Raw genomic sequence first — 15,860 nt, forward strand, 5'->3', positions numbered from 1 at the left:
AATCATACAGAATCCGTATTTATTATTAGGCTATCAAACATTTGCAGAGGAAAGACAATGGTACTGGAAGCAAATGCAGCTTATTTCACTAAACTTGAGTAAACTAAGCTGATGGATCTTAAGCCGGGGTCAGCAAACTTTTTCAGCAGGGGGCCGGTCCACTGTCCCTCAGACCTTGTGGGGGGCCGGACTATATTTTGGAAAAGAAAATGAACGAATTCCTATGGCCCACAAATGACCCAGAGATGGATTTTAAATAAAAGCACACATTCTACTCATGTAAAAACACGCTGATTTCCGGACCATCCGCAGGCTGGATTTAGAAGGTGATTGGGCCAGATTTGACCCCTGGGCCTTAGTTTGCCTACCCATGATCTTAAGCAGAGTATTATTTTCATAGATGATGGTCAATTGCCCCCAGCTTACAAAATGTCCTTGCTGCAAGGTGCAGCTAGTATAACACCGTGTTGCGGAACCATACAGAACGGCAGCTACTCCTTTAAGGTTTGGTGCAAGAGTGTTGCATGCATGGCTGCCACAGCATTGCAGTGTACGATGCAAAGCTGCATTATGGACTGCATGCATAGCTTTATCTGCTGAAAGATGTTGCTTGAAATAGAAGGAAGCAATCTTTGAAGCACTCCTTCTAACTGGTCACATGGGTTTCCTTTCTATGAAAACATGCTAATAATATGAAAGAACAGTAGATCTTAAGGTGTGACATCTGAAGAGCTGAGCGCCTAATGCACTAAAGATCAGGTATGAGAGGCAGCAACCTGTTTTGGCATCTGTTAAATACTTAATGATTTAAGTATGCTTCTGCTGATCTTAATACCTTGGTTTTAGTGATACACTGATTTGATACTTTTTCTATTGTGGATTTCCACATTTATGATTTGAATACAGTGGTGCCCCGCAAGACGAATGCCTCGCAAGACGGAAAACTCGCTAGACGAAAGAGTTTTCCGTTTTGGAGGTGCTTCGCAAAACGAATTTCCTATGGGCTTACTTCGCAAGACGACAATGTCTTGCGAGTTCCTGCTGGTTCCCCCCCCTTTTCTAAGCCGCTAAGCCGCTAATCAGCTGATCCGATCAGCAGATAAGCCGCTAAAAGCCGCTAATAGTGCTAATCCGCTAATCCGTCAATGGGCTTGCTTCGCAAGACGAAAAAACCGCTAGACGAAGAGAATCACAGAATGGATTCTTTTCGTCTTGCGAGGCACCACTGTATAGTATTTTGACATTTTTGTAAGCTGCCGTGGAATTTAATCATGAAGGGTGGTATATCAACATTTTCACCTGCACCTGCTGAAATGAGATTCACATTAGGTCCCCCCCCCCTCCTGTGTACTAGGATTTAGTTTCATTTTCAAAGGATCCTGGTTTGTCATATACAAACCAGGGATTGTGTGATTTAAAACTTAACTCTGGTCAGTTTCTAAGCAAACCGACTTCAAACAAAGCTAGCTTGTTTAATTAGCCGGTGCTTATTTTAAACCAGTTTACAAACAAGGATTCCTTGAAAGTGAAACTAAATGCTAGCAAAGTCCATGAGCTAGGCAGGGTTTCCTAAACTTGGGTCTCCAGCTGTTTTTGGATTACAAATCCCATCATCCCTAGCTAGCAGATCAGTCGTGCACATAATGCAAAACCACGGTTTTAGCAGTAAGTGCAAACCAGCCTTTTTTCTAGCTGTCTCATTCCCAGGTAGAAAATAAAGGTAAGGTCATTCATGAATGTTACTTTCAGTCAATCTTATTGTGGTTTTTATTTTGAATATAACAAATAATAAAACAAACAAAAAGACCATGAAACTGAATACCTGAAAAGGTAACTGAATGTAGAACTTGAGAAATCAAAATTTAAAAAGAAGCATACAAAAAAGCCACATATATTTAAACGATCCCTTTATAGAACAAATTCAATAAAAAGAAACTGAGTGGTAACAATGGGGAAAAAATAAGAGTAATGTTATCCATTTGCTGCCAATAAACTCCTTTAACACTCTGGTTTAGCTCAATGTTAGTGAGATTAATCCAAAGGAAGCACAATGTATCCAACAGAAATGTTTCATTTTCAATGTTGAGAAAGTTTCAAAGCACTGCTAAAGAAATTAGAACAGATGAAAGTGCAATTGTATGAGAAAGGAAATGGCTTCCTCCTTTTGCCGAGATCATTTATCTGCTTTTCAATTAGATGAAAACTATTTGGAGACATGAACATTTACACGTTCTAGGAAATGTGAAGTATAAAAAGGAAGCAAAATGAAATGTAAAGAGCCAAGCTAATCTCTGCACAGAACCATGTCATTCTCAAACAATATCAAAAGAATCACACAAAATGTTGGGTGTCAGTAAATCATTTACTTTCTAGTTTGTTCACTCCATTCAGCATAATGTGATGTAGGTTGTTGGAAACTATTAATCTGGAATCAAATATGACATTTCAGCTGAACCTGCACTTGAAAATAGAAACCCAGTAACACACTGTCAGGGTAGGAATATTCTCCTTGAATTCATCTGGGCCTGCTTACATGTCTAATAAACGTCATATATTGGTGACAAGTCATTCAACTTGTTCAATGTCTTCCTTTGCCTCAAATTCTGACATCCCTCAGTTAACTGTGCACACGTTTCATTTCATTTTGGAATAAACAGCACTCCCTGACTTTTGATCATACTTCCATCCCAGAATAATAGTCGTGGGAGAAGGGGGCCCTGATATTTGTTACTATTTGTGCCGGACAAACCTACAGTTGATCCCACCAGCATCTCTTCATTATCTCTCTGTGCAAACATCTAGTTTAGGAACACAAGTATCTGCAGGTTATTACTGCCATTGGGATAGGCTATGCAAGAGAAGAAATTGCTACCAATAAATTCAGGAATCTGTAATACCATGATCTATGTGAGAGAAAGGTTTGTTTAGTGCAGAAGTATTATTAAATGGCTGTTTTCAGCAAATGTTCTATGGCAAATTGCCTGGATATGTGAATTGCTCTTAATGCATTAAATAGTGAATACTTGTTTTGCAGTGCTTGACAGGTAGCTAAAAATAATATAACTTTCCCTTAAAAATGTTAATGTAAGAATTTGGGCTGCATATACGCTATACCTTTAAAGCACATTTGAAGCACATTTCCCCCCTCAAAGATTCTAGGCACTGTAGTTTGTTAATGGTTGCTTGAAATTGTAACTCTGTGAGAACTAAACTATGGCGGCCTATAATTCTTTGAAGTGGAACATGTGTTTCAAATGTGCTTTCAAGGCACCGTGTGTCTCAGTATGTGTTCTTTCATGAAGCAGAGTTTTGATATAATTTGATAGATGACAGAGAAACCTGACACTTGAACTTCCACATGGAAAGTAAACGTGTGGGGGTGTGATACTAGTTTACAGGGATTTTAGTTTTAAGATCTGGCAGTTCTAGCGAAGTGATAAAATTATTTGTGGATGATAGCTTTTATTTAAATGAATAGAATGAGCCAAAATCCAACAGCTGGAAATATTCAAAAGGGAGTTACAGTACTCATATCATCTCTCTCATATGAGCACCTTTTTCAACCCCTTCCAGTTTTGCAATTTAAAATGATTAAGGCCAGATTTTGAAGCCTCAAAGAGGCAAGAACATATATTCTTTTCCACAAACAGCCTTTTGTGTTCCCTTACATAAAGAAAGATAATGTGCTTCAGTCTGAGGAGAGAAATATATTTCAGGAGATCGTTACCACCTGATTAATATAAGTGAAGACAACAAAGCTGGTCTGATACCAAGCCAACTTTGTTGAATTCGACAATAGTGAATTCAAGGCCCTGCCAATCTTTGTATCATTTTTAAGTGAGGCCATTACAAACTCTGATGAAGATATTAACTATGATATCCAAGATGAAACATGATGGCTTGGATCCAGATTTTGTTACTGCAGAAGTGGAGTTCTACAGGGGGTGTTCCACTGGTAGAAAGTGGGGAATATTTTTGCTGAGCTTCCTTTTCCTGTAGCCCTTTGCATCCTCAAAAAACCTGTGCCAGAGCATTGGAAGGAGTTCTAAATCTGTAATACCATGATCTATTGGAGAGAACAGCCTCTGAACTGGATCAAAAGCCTTCCACTGATGGAAGGAGTCTTTCTGCTTATGGATGGCTAAGATTTGGGTTCAACCTCATGCCTTGCCATCGAAGAATACTGCTGACATCAATGAAAGTTGTTTCCATATATGCATCTTGTAAGGTTGCTGTTCTAAGTACATGGAATTCCAATAAAAAAGGCTATCAAACTTACATTCACTTAAGCATTCCTGGACTGCTACTAGCTTCCTGACATAGTTCTTTGCTTTGTTTTAATTTCAGTTCATTGTTATTTCTGGAAGCCTGGAATTTATCAAAGCAACGTATGATCATAATTACTTCCTTTTATATATGAGTGCCAAGTGGTGTGCTGAGAACACATCAGGAATTTAACAGTAAAAAGCATGGAAACTGTGCCAATTTAAATCAATTTGTGCAAGTGTGCAGACAAACCAGTCTCTCAAGGACATGGTCATGTTTCATAACTTTCATGGAATTCAGATTCAGCTCAATAACAATTAACATTTTTGCTGCTTTTTGTTTTATAATGAGGTTTCTAAACCCTTTGCAAATACTTTAGTTGCTCGGGACAATGAGCAAAGGGAATACAGCTACAAAAGTAGCAAAGTTTCTTCAAACAGTAAACTGTTAAAAATAAAAATCAGTCATATTTTCTATGAGTTCCCAGTTCTTATCATCTTTGGTTCTTAAATTAAGATCTGACGAGTTTGAAGCCTTGTCCTGTGTCCAAAACTGTGGGAAGAAACCAATTCATCTTAAATCTTTTCAAACACCTAAAGCAAGCTTTGCAAACCCAAAAGATATTAAGACCACAGAACCAGTTTGCCAGATGAATCAGTGGGTAAGTGATGCGTGGGAAATATATCATCCAGTGTTTGGCAACATCACTTTCACTTGGCAAGTGCAATGTGTAGTCACTCCACCGCTTTGACACGCCATACATGGCTTTCACAGTACGCCCTTTTTCAAACCAGCTGATGTCGTTGTCAGGATTACAGTTGTATTCAACCCATTCTCTAGTAAAATCACCAAGGTGCGGGAGGTCTGACTCTTCTGTGTCTACCACTTTGGCCAGTTCTGCTCCTTGAACTGCAACATACTGGTCGCTGACTTTTCTTACTTCTTTAACCCACGGCTGAGAGTTCTCACAGTCCAACAGTATAATAAGCCGCGAACAAAAAGAGCCATTCTTTTCTCGCCACCATTCTATAAGTGTGTTGAGCCGTAATGCATCACCACCTGTAGGGAAACCAGAAATATAATTGTTACTGAAAATGAAACATTCACATGGCAGCTTAGCTTCTAACACAGCAGGTTAGGATGTAAAATACTTGCGGAACACATTTCCACAATGTTCTCCTATTCAGATCAATTTCTAGACTGATTGCATATGAAAAGGGTGCTGTGCACACTGGATTGAAGCTGTGAATGCTAGTGAATAGAGGACCCAAGCTATCAACTGTGACAAAAATAATAATTAAAATAATAATTACCTGTTTGGGCCCAGAAACTGAAAATATCCCTCCAAACCTTGCACCTATGGTTAATTCTGATCATAGCTGAGAAATTCATGCTTTTGGCACTAACTTAGTAAAGGCATTCAGGAACCACTTAAAAACTCACTTCTGCTTAGCTTTTTAATCCCTTGCAAATGTCTAAAAACTGTGACCCTTCACTAAAAGTCCATGCATCTAAAATGAGCAAGATGCCTTCGGCATGACCAGGTTTCCATGCTCTTGCTAGGAATTTCCATTTTGATCCTAAAAGCAGCAGCATGATATATAACCAGAAGTAACTGGAGCAGCCACCCTAACTCTTAAGTAGCAGAAGTGCCACTCGTGGGAGCAGCTGACTTTTAATTAGGAGAGATGTTGCCCTAGGGCTTTCATCAGTTCTTTTAGGAACGGTGATAAAAGAAGAAAAACAAAACAAAACTCTGAACTCCTCGGTTGCGCTAGCCTAGAAAAATGGTCAGCTTCCAGTATAATTTTCTTATTTAATTAATTCACAAAGTGCTACCACATTGTTTAAGAAACAATACATGTACTTTTGTAAACCAAGAAAATATGTAATAAAAATTATTTTTTTTTAAAAAAAGGATTCCAGTAATTCATTTGTAATGAACAAAATAAATGGCAAATCTCCCTTTGTTTGTGCATTTCGGGAACTGACTGAATGCTATCGAGTAATATTGCTAAAATAGAGATGTTCTGGGGTCTCTCCAATAATAGCTTCAAAATCCAGAAAGAACACTGCTGATTATATTCAGTAGAGTTTCTGGGCCTAAGTAAGGAAACACTACTTGAAAAGCACGTATGTCCCCCCTCCCCTAAAATCACGTGCTGTGATCAGAATCTTTAAATAAAACAAACTGTCCACATACTTCTCTTAACACAATATAGCTACTTCCTGCTTTCTCTATTTGCTCCATACAAATGCTGTAATTCTAAGCAGAATACATGCACATTTGAAGAGGTGGCAGTTAAGCAGGCAGTTCCAGTAATACAGACAAAGCTTTACTGCCCAAACCTTGACACTGCGTTCAGTCAGTGAACTCAACTTTCCAAGCTGTTTTGCTGCTCATGGTTTATTTATGACTACTTAGCAGTTTATTTTACACACCACTGTTAAACTTCCAAGCCTCCAACAATGAAATAACATCATTAGACAAGCCCAATACAGTAAACCTTCCTTAAAGATGTCATTAGAGTCCTAAGTCTATGCTGCTCTGCTACACAGAGTTATTCCTCAGAGGATCCTGTTCATATTTGAATACTAACTGGATGTTTAGATTTTCATTCTCACCAATTTTTTTTTAATCTTCTCCAGAGGTAGGAGACTCAATACACTGTCTTGAATCCAAAGAACTGGGCATGAGCTGAAATTCTCTTACCTCCCCTCTCCTGCAGGATACATGCCATTAATGACTGCATGTTCTACCTAGCACAGGATATCAAGGACTGATAAAAGTGGCACACAATATCAGCCACACTTCAGTTCTGAATTCTGGTTGTATTCAAAAAGCAGGGATAGGCTGTATGCTATGGTTTTCACTGTGAGAGCTAAGTAAACTGATCAAAATCAATCTGTCACTAGTGCCCCTTTCCTCCTTCTGATTATGCCATATTTTCTTTAATGCAAATTTTGTGAAGTGCCTAAATACAAGCTTCACATATGACTGTCAAGGAACTTCTTCCTGTTCCTCCGTTACCACTTTTTCTTGACATTTTGTTTATAACTGCTCCCAACTTTGTGTTAAGCCTCTTCAGATAACAGCAGCAGCATGGAGTGCTTTTAGTCAGCTACAACTAACTGAAATTGAGGCAATAATCTTGCACTCCTTTGCAATTTCCAGTTTTGACTAGTGTATAACAGACACTAGCTTAGATTCTTCAGTTATACTACTGCAGTCCCATTTCCATTAATGCATCTGCAAAGGTGGAATAGTATAAAATTGGGGAAAACCCAGAAATAATACAACATGAAAGAAGAGCAAATAACATCTCACTCCAAGCTGTTTGTGCTGGTTTTGTAGTCTGGAAACTCTTCGAAGAAACTAATAAGGGCAAAATTCAAAATATTGTGGTGTTTTGAATGAATATGCACCTTCCACGGCAACTTTTGAAAAGGTGTAATAATTAGTTAAGATTGCATATGAAAATTTCTAACACTTTATAAATCAAATGCACAAATGAGATTTTAAAACCCTTTTCTACTCCCTCTCCCTTTGACCTACTCATAGTATTTATGATTCAAATGGATTATTAATTTCATAAATATCAGGTTATCTAATCTTAAAACTTAAATATTCTTAAAGACAAAGAAATCAGAATTATGAAAAGCTTCAAACGTAGAATACCTGCAAGTGCCCATTCTCCAGTGCTGTGAGAATGGCCACTGTAATATAACACATAGGTATCATGTCTGGGTCCATCAGGGGTCCGAAGTTCAAGAAAAGATTTTAACTTAGAATGAAGGCTGTCAAAAGAAATTCCACTTGTTGAATAATCACAGCCGTAAGTCTCTATCATATGATATGCAAAGAACCTTTGGATGGCATTAAGCATGCCAGTGGATCTCAAATTTAGCTCTTGTACATGCTCAGGTGGAAGCAGTGTTGCTTGGCCATCAGGACTAGAAGAAACAGAGGGGAGAGAAGAAGAAAAAGGGAGAAATTAGCTTTTGTCATTAATGGAGGTAGTCCTTATGTTGCAATAATGGAAGTTACAGTGGTGCCTCGCAAGACGAAATTAATCCGTTCCGTGAGTCTCTTCGTCTAGCGGTTTTTTCGTCTTGCGAAGCAACTAATAAGCGGCTTAGCGCTATTAAATTAAATATTATTAAATATTTTAATTTTAATTTTATTTAAATTTATTTAATTTAATTTTAATTTTATTAAATATTATTAAATATTAAATAAGCGGCTTAGCGCTATTAAAGGCTTAGCGGATTAGCAGCTAAAAGGCTATTAGCGGCTTAGCGGCTTAGAAAAAGGGGGGGAGTGAAAAAAAATCAGAACACTCGCAAGACGTTTTCGTCTTGCAAAGCAAGCCCATAGGGAAAATCGTCTTGCGAAGCAGCTCAAAAACGGAAAACCCTTTCGTCTAGCGGGTTTTCCGTCTTGCGAGGCATTTGTCTTGCGGGGCACCACTGTACTCCTGTGTTACGTTGTTCACTACCCACAGCTGAGCTTTGAACCACTTCACCACTGCGCGGACTTACTTAGTTTAATTTAGAATGTTCAGTTACAAGTGTCTTAAAACAGGTCTCTAAATCACTGAGAAGATCTGTACTACTTAAAAAGTTCTCGTTTAGGTGGTAAATAATCCTCTATTACCACCTACCAATTTAATTAGCTGTCTGATACATTCTTAACTAGCTTAACTGGTCTTATAAACAGAGTTTGGGAGGTGATCACCCACCCTGTGTTCCACAACCATGATGAGCTTTACCCATCCTCTTCTTCCACATGTTCACTCCAACAGCAACCCCCATTCCACAAAGATGAGGTTGCACAGCACAGCGCACACAGATGGAGGCAGCTTTATCCTTCTGTCTCCCCTACAAATGCAGAACTGAAGTCCCTCAGCAGGGTCTCCAGGACAGAGCATGGCCTCGTCATTTGCCCGGGGGCGTTACACCATTTATTCTTCCCCCTGCCCTACAAAAAACCCTCTCTCTTTGTTCTCATAATGTTTAGTGCATTTTCTTATTAACAAATGTTAAGGAGGAAAGGCAGACAAATCATTACATCCACACACATAGTGGCTTGGCTCCTAACTATACTCCTGCCAGCAAGCATGAGGAACCCTATGTTTCCCCATGCCCTCTGGAAATCTGCTCCTATGCACTCTGAAAATTTGCTCCAGAGGGTTGGGTGAACTTCCAGAACATGATGGGGGTACATGCAAAAAATTCCTTCCGCCAGTGGACCCTCCAGTGGATTTAAATCGCTTCTTTTCACAGAGGGCACCTGAGGAGCCAAGTCAAAATATTTAACTTTTCAGAGTACCATTAGGACAAAAGACGTGTGTGTGTGTGTGTGAAGTTAATCCAAATTTAAGTCAACAAATTAGTATTTAGTACAGTGGTACCTCTGGTTACGTACTTAATTCGTTCTGGAGGTCCGTTCTTAACCTGAAACTGTTCTTAACCTGAAGCACCACTTTAGCTAATGGGGCCTCCCACTGCGCCACCGTTGTGCGATTTCTGTTCTCATCCTGAAGCAAAGTTCTTAACCCGAGGTACTATTTCTGGGTTGGCGGAGTCTGTAACCTGAAGCATATGTAACCTGAAGTGTATGTAACCTGAGGTACCACTGTATTTAGTTGGTGAGGGAGAGACTGAAGTTGGTCTAATAACTTCACCTAATAAGATGCCTGCATTAACTGTTGACTTGTAAGGCATAATACCTGCAGAAATTGGTAGGAATCACAACTGCATAGCCAACACATGTTCCTCCCAAACAGTTGCCCAGTTCATGAAATAGTCCATGAGCCATGGATTCTAGTGGCAAGACAATCAGAAACACACTCATGAAGATTCCATTGAATTTCTAAAATAAAAACAAATGCAATCATTAGCTATATTATAGCAATTAGCACATATAAATGAAAAATCTGTAATTCACAAATTTTCCTCAGCAACCCTACTGTAAATAGTTCAGTATATAAACTGTAGTGCTAACAAGATTACTGTGTGGAAGTATATAATGGATTGCATGAGGCAACATGAAAACAGCCTTGAAAATAGCAAAATATATTGATTTATTGTTGCTTATTAGAAAACTTACATGCTACCTTTCCAGTTCTAAAATGAAATATTCATGGTAGCAAAAAAGGTAGCATTGCAAAATTATTGTGGGATAGTTAAGAATGAACATATTTAACTTCCCCCACCAAGGCTGCAATTAATTTCTATATGGAGAAATGAAGGGCTCTTGTGTATGCACTCTAAAATAAAACTAGCTTCCAAACTATCATACAAATTGTCATTCATTTTATGTTGAGCATAAAGTAACATCATCTGGTGTCTTCATTCCATTGCTGTAAACTGGCCACATTTTGCAGTTCATCTAAGCCACTGTGGAACAAAATAATGATGATGATGATGATGATAGTAATTGTGTTATTTATATGCCACCCATCTGATTTAGTTGCTTGTTTGGTATGTTCAGGGACTCTACTACACATCAGATGCAGTAACTTGCTACATGCCATGAATTTTGATACAAAATCCCCCCATTCTAAGAGCAACAGAAGAGGATGTAAAACCATTATAACATACCTGCCAACATACAGTACCCAAAACTGCTGTTGAAAGAAGGCTAAAAAATACAAGTTGCTCTGAAATTAAACAAAAATGACGCATTCCTTTTGATGCCATAACTCTGTCCAGGCTGTTGTTCTCTGTCCTGTGTGTATAATATATTTTGTGGCAGTCATTTAATTTTGTATGAAATCCCCAGAGAGTTATAAGAAATATGATGTGGCAGACCATCCAGAAAATTCCAAAAATGGAAAAGCCAGGTATCACAAAATACCAGACATCCAAATCGCCTAGTTTCAGGGCTGAAAGAATGAAATAAATAAGTTCGATAAGGCCAACAAAAATGACTGAAAATCTCCGGCATACTCTACCACGATACAAATAGGGTTTCCAACGTTCTGTAACTGAAAGTCCACTGAAGTAAATGTCAAGAAGTGGATCCGTTATGAGACAGCTGAAAAAGCATCCCAAGGCGAATGGGTTCGTTGGTATGAGTAGGGATGGAAAAAATAACCAAGAGGAAAGGACTCCAAAGATTACCAAATTTGGAATTGCCAGGAAAGACTTCATCCGTAAGTCAATAATCAGCATTGCCAAAGCCACCACCAACAAGATAATACTCATGGATTTTTTGACCAGCATGGTTGTGCTGGCAATTGCAAATCCAACCAGCTCAAGAAATTCAACTGTTGTCAGCAAAGTTGGTCGATGATGAATACAGCCACATATCCTCTGCACGAAAGCAAACAATATTCTTATGATTATGGAAGACAGCAGCAAATATTTGGTTGCCGCTTCTTTCACATCATTTTTAAAAGAATCATTATCAAGAAAACAGAGAAGGCCAAGTAAAAATCCAAACCAAAGATTAGAGAGACTTAAACTTGCTGCTTCCATTGAAAAATAGTAATAAAGTATACTGGCAATTCCAAGAACAAAAAGTCCCAGGATAAAAATTACAAGTATTAATGCATCTGCTGTCTGCTCCCACCTGACATAAAGGCCCATACATATTGCAACCAATAAATTAATTCTGGCTAAATAGCCCAGATACCGGACAGATGAGTGCATGTTCACTTCTCGGTTCGCCTCATCTAGTCTTGTCATTGCTGCATAGAGACAGTGGCTAACACAGTAACGCAATGATCTACACATGTAAGCTGACTCGTAGTGATTGCATCCAGTTCACAGGAAATAACTGTTTGAATTTCCTCCAATAAACGTGAAGCAAAAGCAGCCTCCTGTAGCGTTGCTTCATCAATAACTGCTAGGGATTACTGACATACTGAACTGAAAGAAAAAGAAAAAACCACATTAACTTCAAGTTACACATTTTAAACAAGTTTACAGATAAAGCAAATAGGCATGTTTATATAGTTATTATCAGCATTCAAATACTTAATATTCTAATTTCGGTATGATACATTAACAGTAGTGCAGATCATATGTAAATCTTGTTTAAAAATATGTGCTCACAAGTGAATATACAAAATTCCATGTTTTAAACATTACAGGAATATAAAGTTGAACAGCCTAGTTGGTCTGAATGAACCAACGAGTCTTTTGCCAGAAACTGAAGCCTCTTTCAGTCTGATGGGCTTTTAATGTTTTACACCTAATTTTAATGTTGAGTGCAACACACACACACAAAACCCTTCCTGCTATTAGGTTTATGTGTTTGTTTTATTTATCAGATTTCACCATAAGATCCTAGGGCAAGTTACAACAATATACAATATACATTTATTATAAAAATGAACAAAACCATCACAATAAAAATAAGTAAAACCATTCCAAATGAACTCTTTGAAGTTAAGATATACACTATGGTGGAAACACCTCTTTTGCTGAAAGCATATGCTTTCAGCAAAAGAGGTGGTTCCACCATACAATATATCTTAACTTCAAAGAGGTGCATCTCCAGCATGCAGTGAAAGCAGTATCATGAAGATGCTAGACTCACCTTTGTGGTGAGATTTATATTGATTTCCCCTCCTTTTGTTTGCCTTTGAATTTTTAAATGCATGGATCACTCAAGAGCTCAACTGGGCGGCAGATATTTTTTTAAAAAAGGTAAATAATGTAAATCTGCGTAACTCCCCTTTTACTGTTAAAAGTGCACACCTTGGCAGGCATGGGGCAAACTTCGGTTCTCCAGATGTTTTCGCTTACAACTCCCATCACCCCTCGCTAACAGGACCAGTGGTCTTTGGAGGTCTTTAAGCAGAGGCTTGACAACCATATGTCAGGAATGCTCTGATGGTGTTTCCTGCTTGGCAGGGGGTTGGACTCGATGGCCCTTGTGGTCTCTTCCAACTCTATGATTCTATGATGGGAACAGTAGTCCAAAACATCCGGAGGGCCGAAGTTTGCCTATGCCTGCCTTGGAGTTTTGATATCATGCCAAACACGCCCCCCCCCCCATTCCTCTTTCTTCGTTGAACACCGAACCTGAGAAAGAATTCCGAAGACTTCGACAGCTCCATTTTTGGAAATTTTCTAGAGGGAGCTTCGCTATTGTTGCTTCCTGAGTTCTAAAAGACCTGGAGAAGAGCCCCCGTTTCAAACCTTTTAAAAAGAGGGGAATACTTCCTTCCTGAGGTTTTTTCTTTTTTTTTAGTGACGTCGCGCCAGGTGCGCTGGGATGCAGGGCAACCTGGGCGCGGCTGCGCGGCGTCTGATTGGCTCCCTGGCTGCCCCGGAGGAGCAAGGCGAGTTCCTCCCTATTCACCCAACTTTCTTTCCCTTCCATGCCTTGCAGGCCTCTTTCCAAAAGTCTGCGCTAGTTCAGGAACCGCTTGTGGGGCGGGGGGCGGACCTTGGGGGGAGAAACCTATCACAAGGCCCGGACTGGATAGATAGATAGATAGACAGACAGACAGACAGACAAGAGGAGCGCCTTCCTTTCAGCAAACGGCCGGGGGGGGGGGGGGAGAGAGAAGAACCGCCCCCCCACCTGCCCAACCGCCACTTGTAGCCGAGGCTGGCAAAGGCGCCGCTCACTTCTGAGGGGACGCCCCCCCCCCTCCCCACCAAAGTCTGAGGGAGGGGAGGCCGAAACCTCTTGTCTTTGCCCATGACACCCTACTCCGCCTCGCCTCCTCGAGCCCCATTTACAACCGGGTGCCCCCCACCCCTCCCCGGCTGCCCCTTCACAGCTTAACTCACCAGCCGCCGCCGCTCACTCCGAAAAGTTCTCCTCCCGCCGCCATTTTGACGCTTCCTCCCCTGGCTGCCGCGGGTACGGGGAGCGCGAGGGCTCAAAAAGGCGACGCGTCCGGAGGGCGTTCGGGCGGGCGAGGCTGCTGACAGAGAAGGAATCCCGGACGCCAGAGTAGCTTGAGCTGAGCGGCGTCGCTTTCCCACCCGCAGCCAACGGAGGAGTTCGCCTCTGTGGGCCCCTTTTCCAGACGTCGCTTACAAGCCCTCGGGAAGATTGCATGGGGGGAGACACGCCCTGGCTGTGTTTGCTTTTTCACAGGCGTCTCCCGCTGCAAAGGGAGGCGTCGTTGTCCTGGGCTGGCAGCGGGCGGAGTGGCTCCCCCAGCACGGTCCCCAACCTGATCAAAAAGGGGCTTTCGGCAAGACGTCGTTGGCCTCTGGGCATGGGCAGAGTGGCTTCCAACTTGCTGAGGTGCTGCAAAGCTCAGAAGGTTGCCGTCAAAGGAAGAGAAGGGCTTCTTAAGGCAGGTACACCCCAGTTCATCTGGAGAAGGGTTTCCCAAACTGGGATCTCCAGCTGATTTCGTACTACAGTTCCCATCATCCATGACCGCTGGTCCTGCTGGATAGGGATGGTGAGAATTGTAGTCCGGAAGCAGCTGGAGACCCGAGTCTGGGAAACCGTGATCTAGAGGCTATACAGGTGGGCAGGCTGGCCCAAGACATTTTGAAGCCAAGGGTGGATATTGCTTGAATGTAACTTAACTGAGCACCAAGAGCCTTGGGCCACTTGGTCTGCACACCCTGGTGGAAAAGAGGCCACCTCTCACACAATCCAAACGAAATAATCTATGGCATGTTCCAGCCAACCAAAACGGTATTATCACATGTACACACATTCTATCTTAACAGCTCTCCCTTGAGAACAAGTTTGCTGCTGTCATAACAATGGCCAATGCTGGGCATAGGCAGTATAAATGCTTAAAAACTCAACTAATTTTGGAAAAGATGATTTATTTACATTGGGTGCGAACAATATTTATAGGTGAGATATCTGAAGAACACCTCTGTTTAATTCTATACCTTTGCAAAGTGGTAGCGGCCTTAATTTGGTGCATCAAAGACCAATGGGCTTTAGTAAAATTGGTGCCGGAAGTTGCTTTGTTGTTTGATATCTGTTGTTGCTATTTAAGTTGCACAAGTTACAGGCTAGTAATTGCAAGCTTTAAAAAGGGGAAATGATTAAGACTGTGAAAGTGGCAAGTTAAAACAATTCTCAAAATATTTCATTCTAAACAATTCATTGTAAATAGGAACGCAAACTCAGTGGTAAGCGTCAGTGATGAATTCATATGTTCTATTACTTTTTTTTGGAAATAAATGAATGCACAAAGAGTGCTAAATATTTTTATCTGCTATATATGAACCAAAATATATTAGAAGTGGATAATATGGGTAATATACATGTTATTTTAATTCTAAACTAAAAATTATAAAGTTTCCTACAGTTGGTGTTTAAACATTATTTAAATCAGGTATATTAAAAATAAATTGGTGGGACCAGAGCAAGGCATTATTGGATTGATGAAGTAGGCCCTTTTCCCCAGTTCTGAATACCTCTAAAACATTTCTGAAGATTATGTATAAAATCTGGTATAAATATACGGATTATTATGGTTTGTGATAAAATGCTGCACTCACACTGTATACTTTGCAACAAGTTAATCATTGCAGTAGTGTCATACATAACCAAGAGCAAACTGGGCAATATAGCACACACCAAGCAATACTCAAAAGCTGTTTGCGTACCTTCTTTTAATGTGTTCACAAAAAAACTTAAATGA

The 15,860-nt window shown here is 40.2% G+C and overlaps 1 protein-coding gene across 2 annotated transcripts; it reads right to left on the bottom strand.

Moving 5' to 3' along the window:
- Nucleotides 1-1,739: 1,739 nt before the first annotated feature.
- On the bottom strand, nt 1,740-15,387 carry TMEM168 (transmembrane protein 168). 2 transcript variants are annotated; one of them, XM_083463501.1, is made up of 6 exons: nt 14,023-14,544; nt 13,306-13,422; nt 10,873-12,139; nt 9,999-10,141; nt 7,946-8,220; nt 1,740-5,325 (listed from the first exon to the last, which is right to left on the bottom strand). In XM_083463501.1, the coding sequence occupies exons 3-6, from the start codon at nt 12,007-12,009 to the stop codon at nt 4,778-4,780; spliced, it is 2,103 nt and encodes a 700-aa protein (XP_083319627.1). In that variant the 5' UTR covers nt 12,010-12,139; nt 13,306-13,422; nt 14,023-14,544; the 3' UTR covers nt 1,740-4,777. The 2 variants fall into 2 exon arrangements, with proteins under 2 accessions (XP_083319627.1, XP_083319628.1); XM_083463502.1 differs by lacking the exon at nt 13,306-13,422 and having other exon boundaries at nt 14,023-15,387.
- Nucleotides 15,388-15,860: the final 473 nt, after the last annotated feature.

Source organism: Podarcis liolepis (assembly GCF_965112155.1).
Source record: "Podarcis liolepis genome assembly, chromosome: 10".
Lineage (NCBI taxonomy): Eukaryota > Metazoa > Chordata > Lepidosauria > Squamata > Lacertidae > Podarcis > Podarcis liolepis.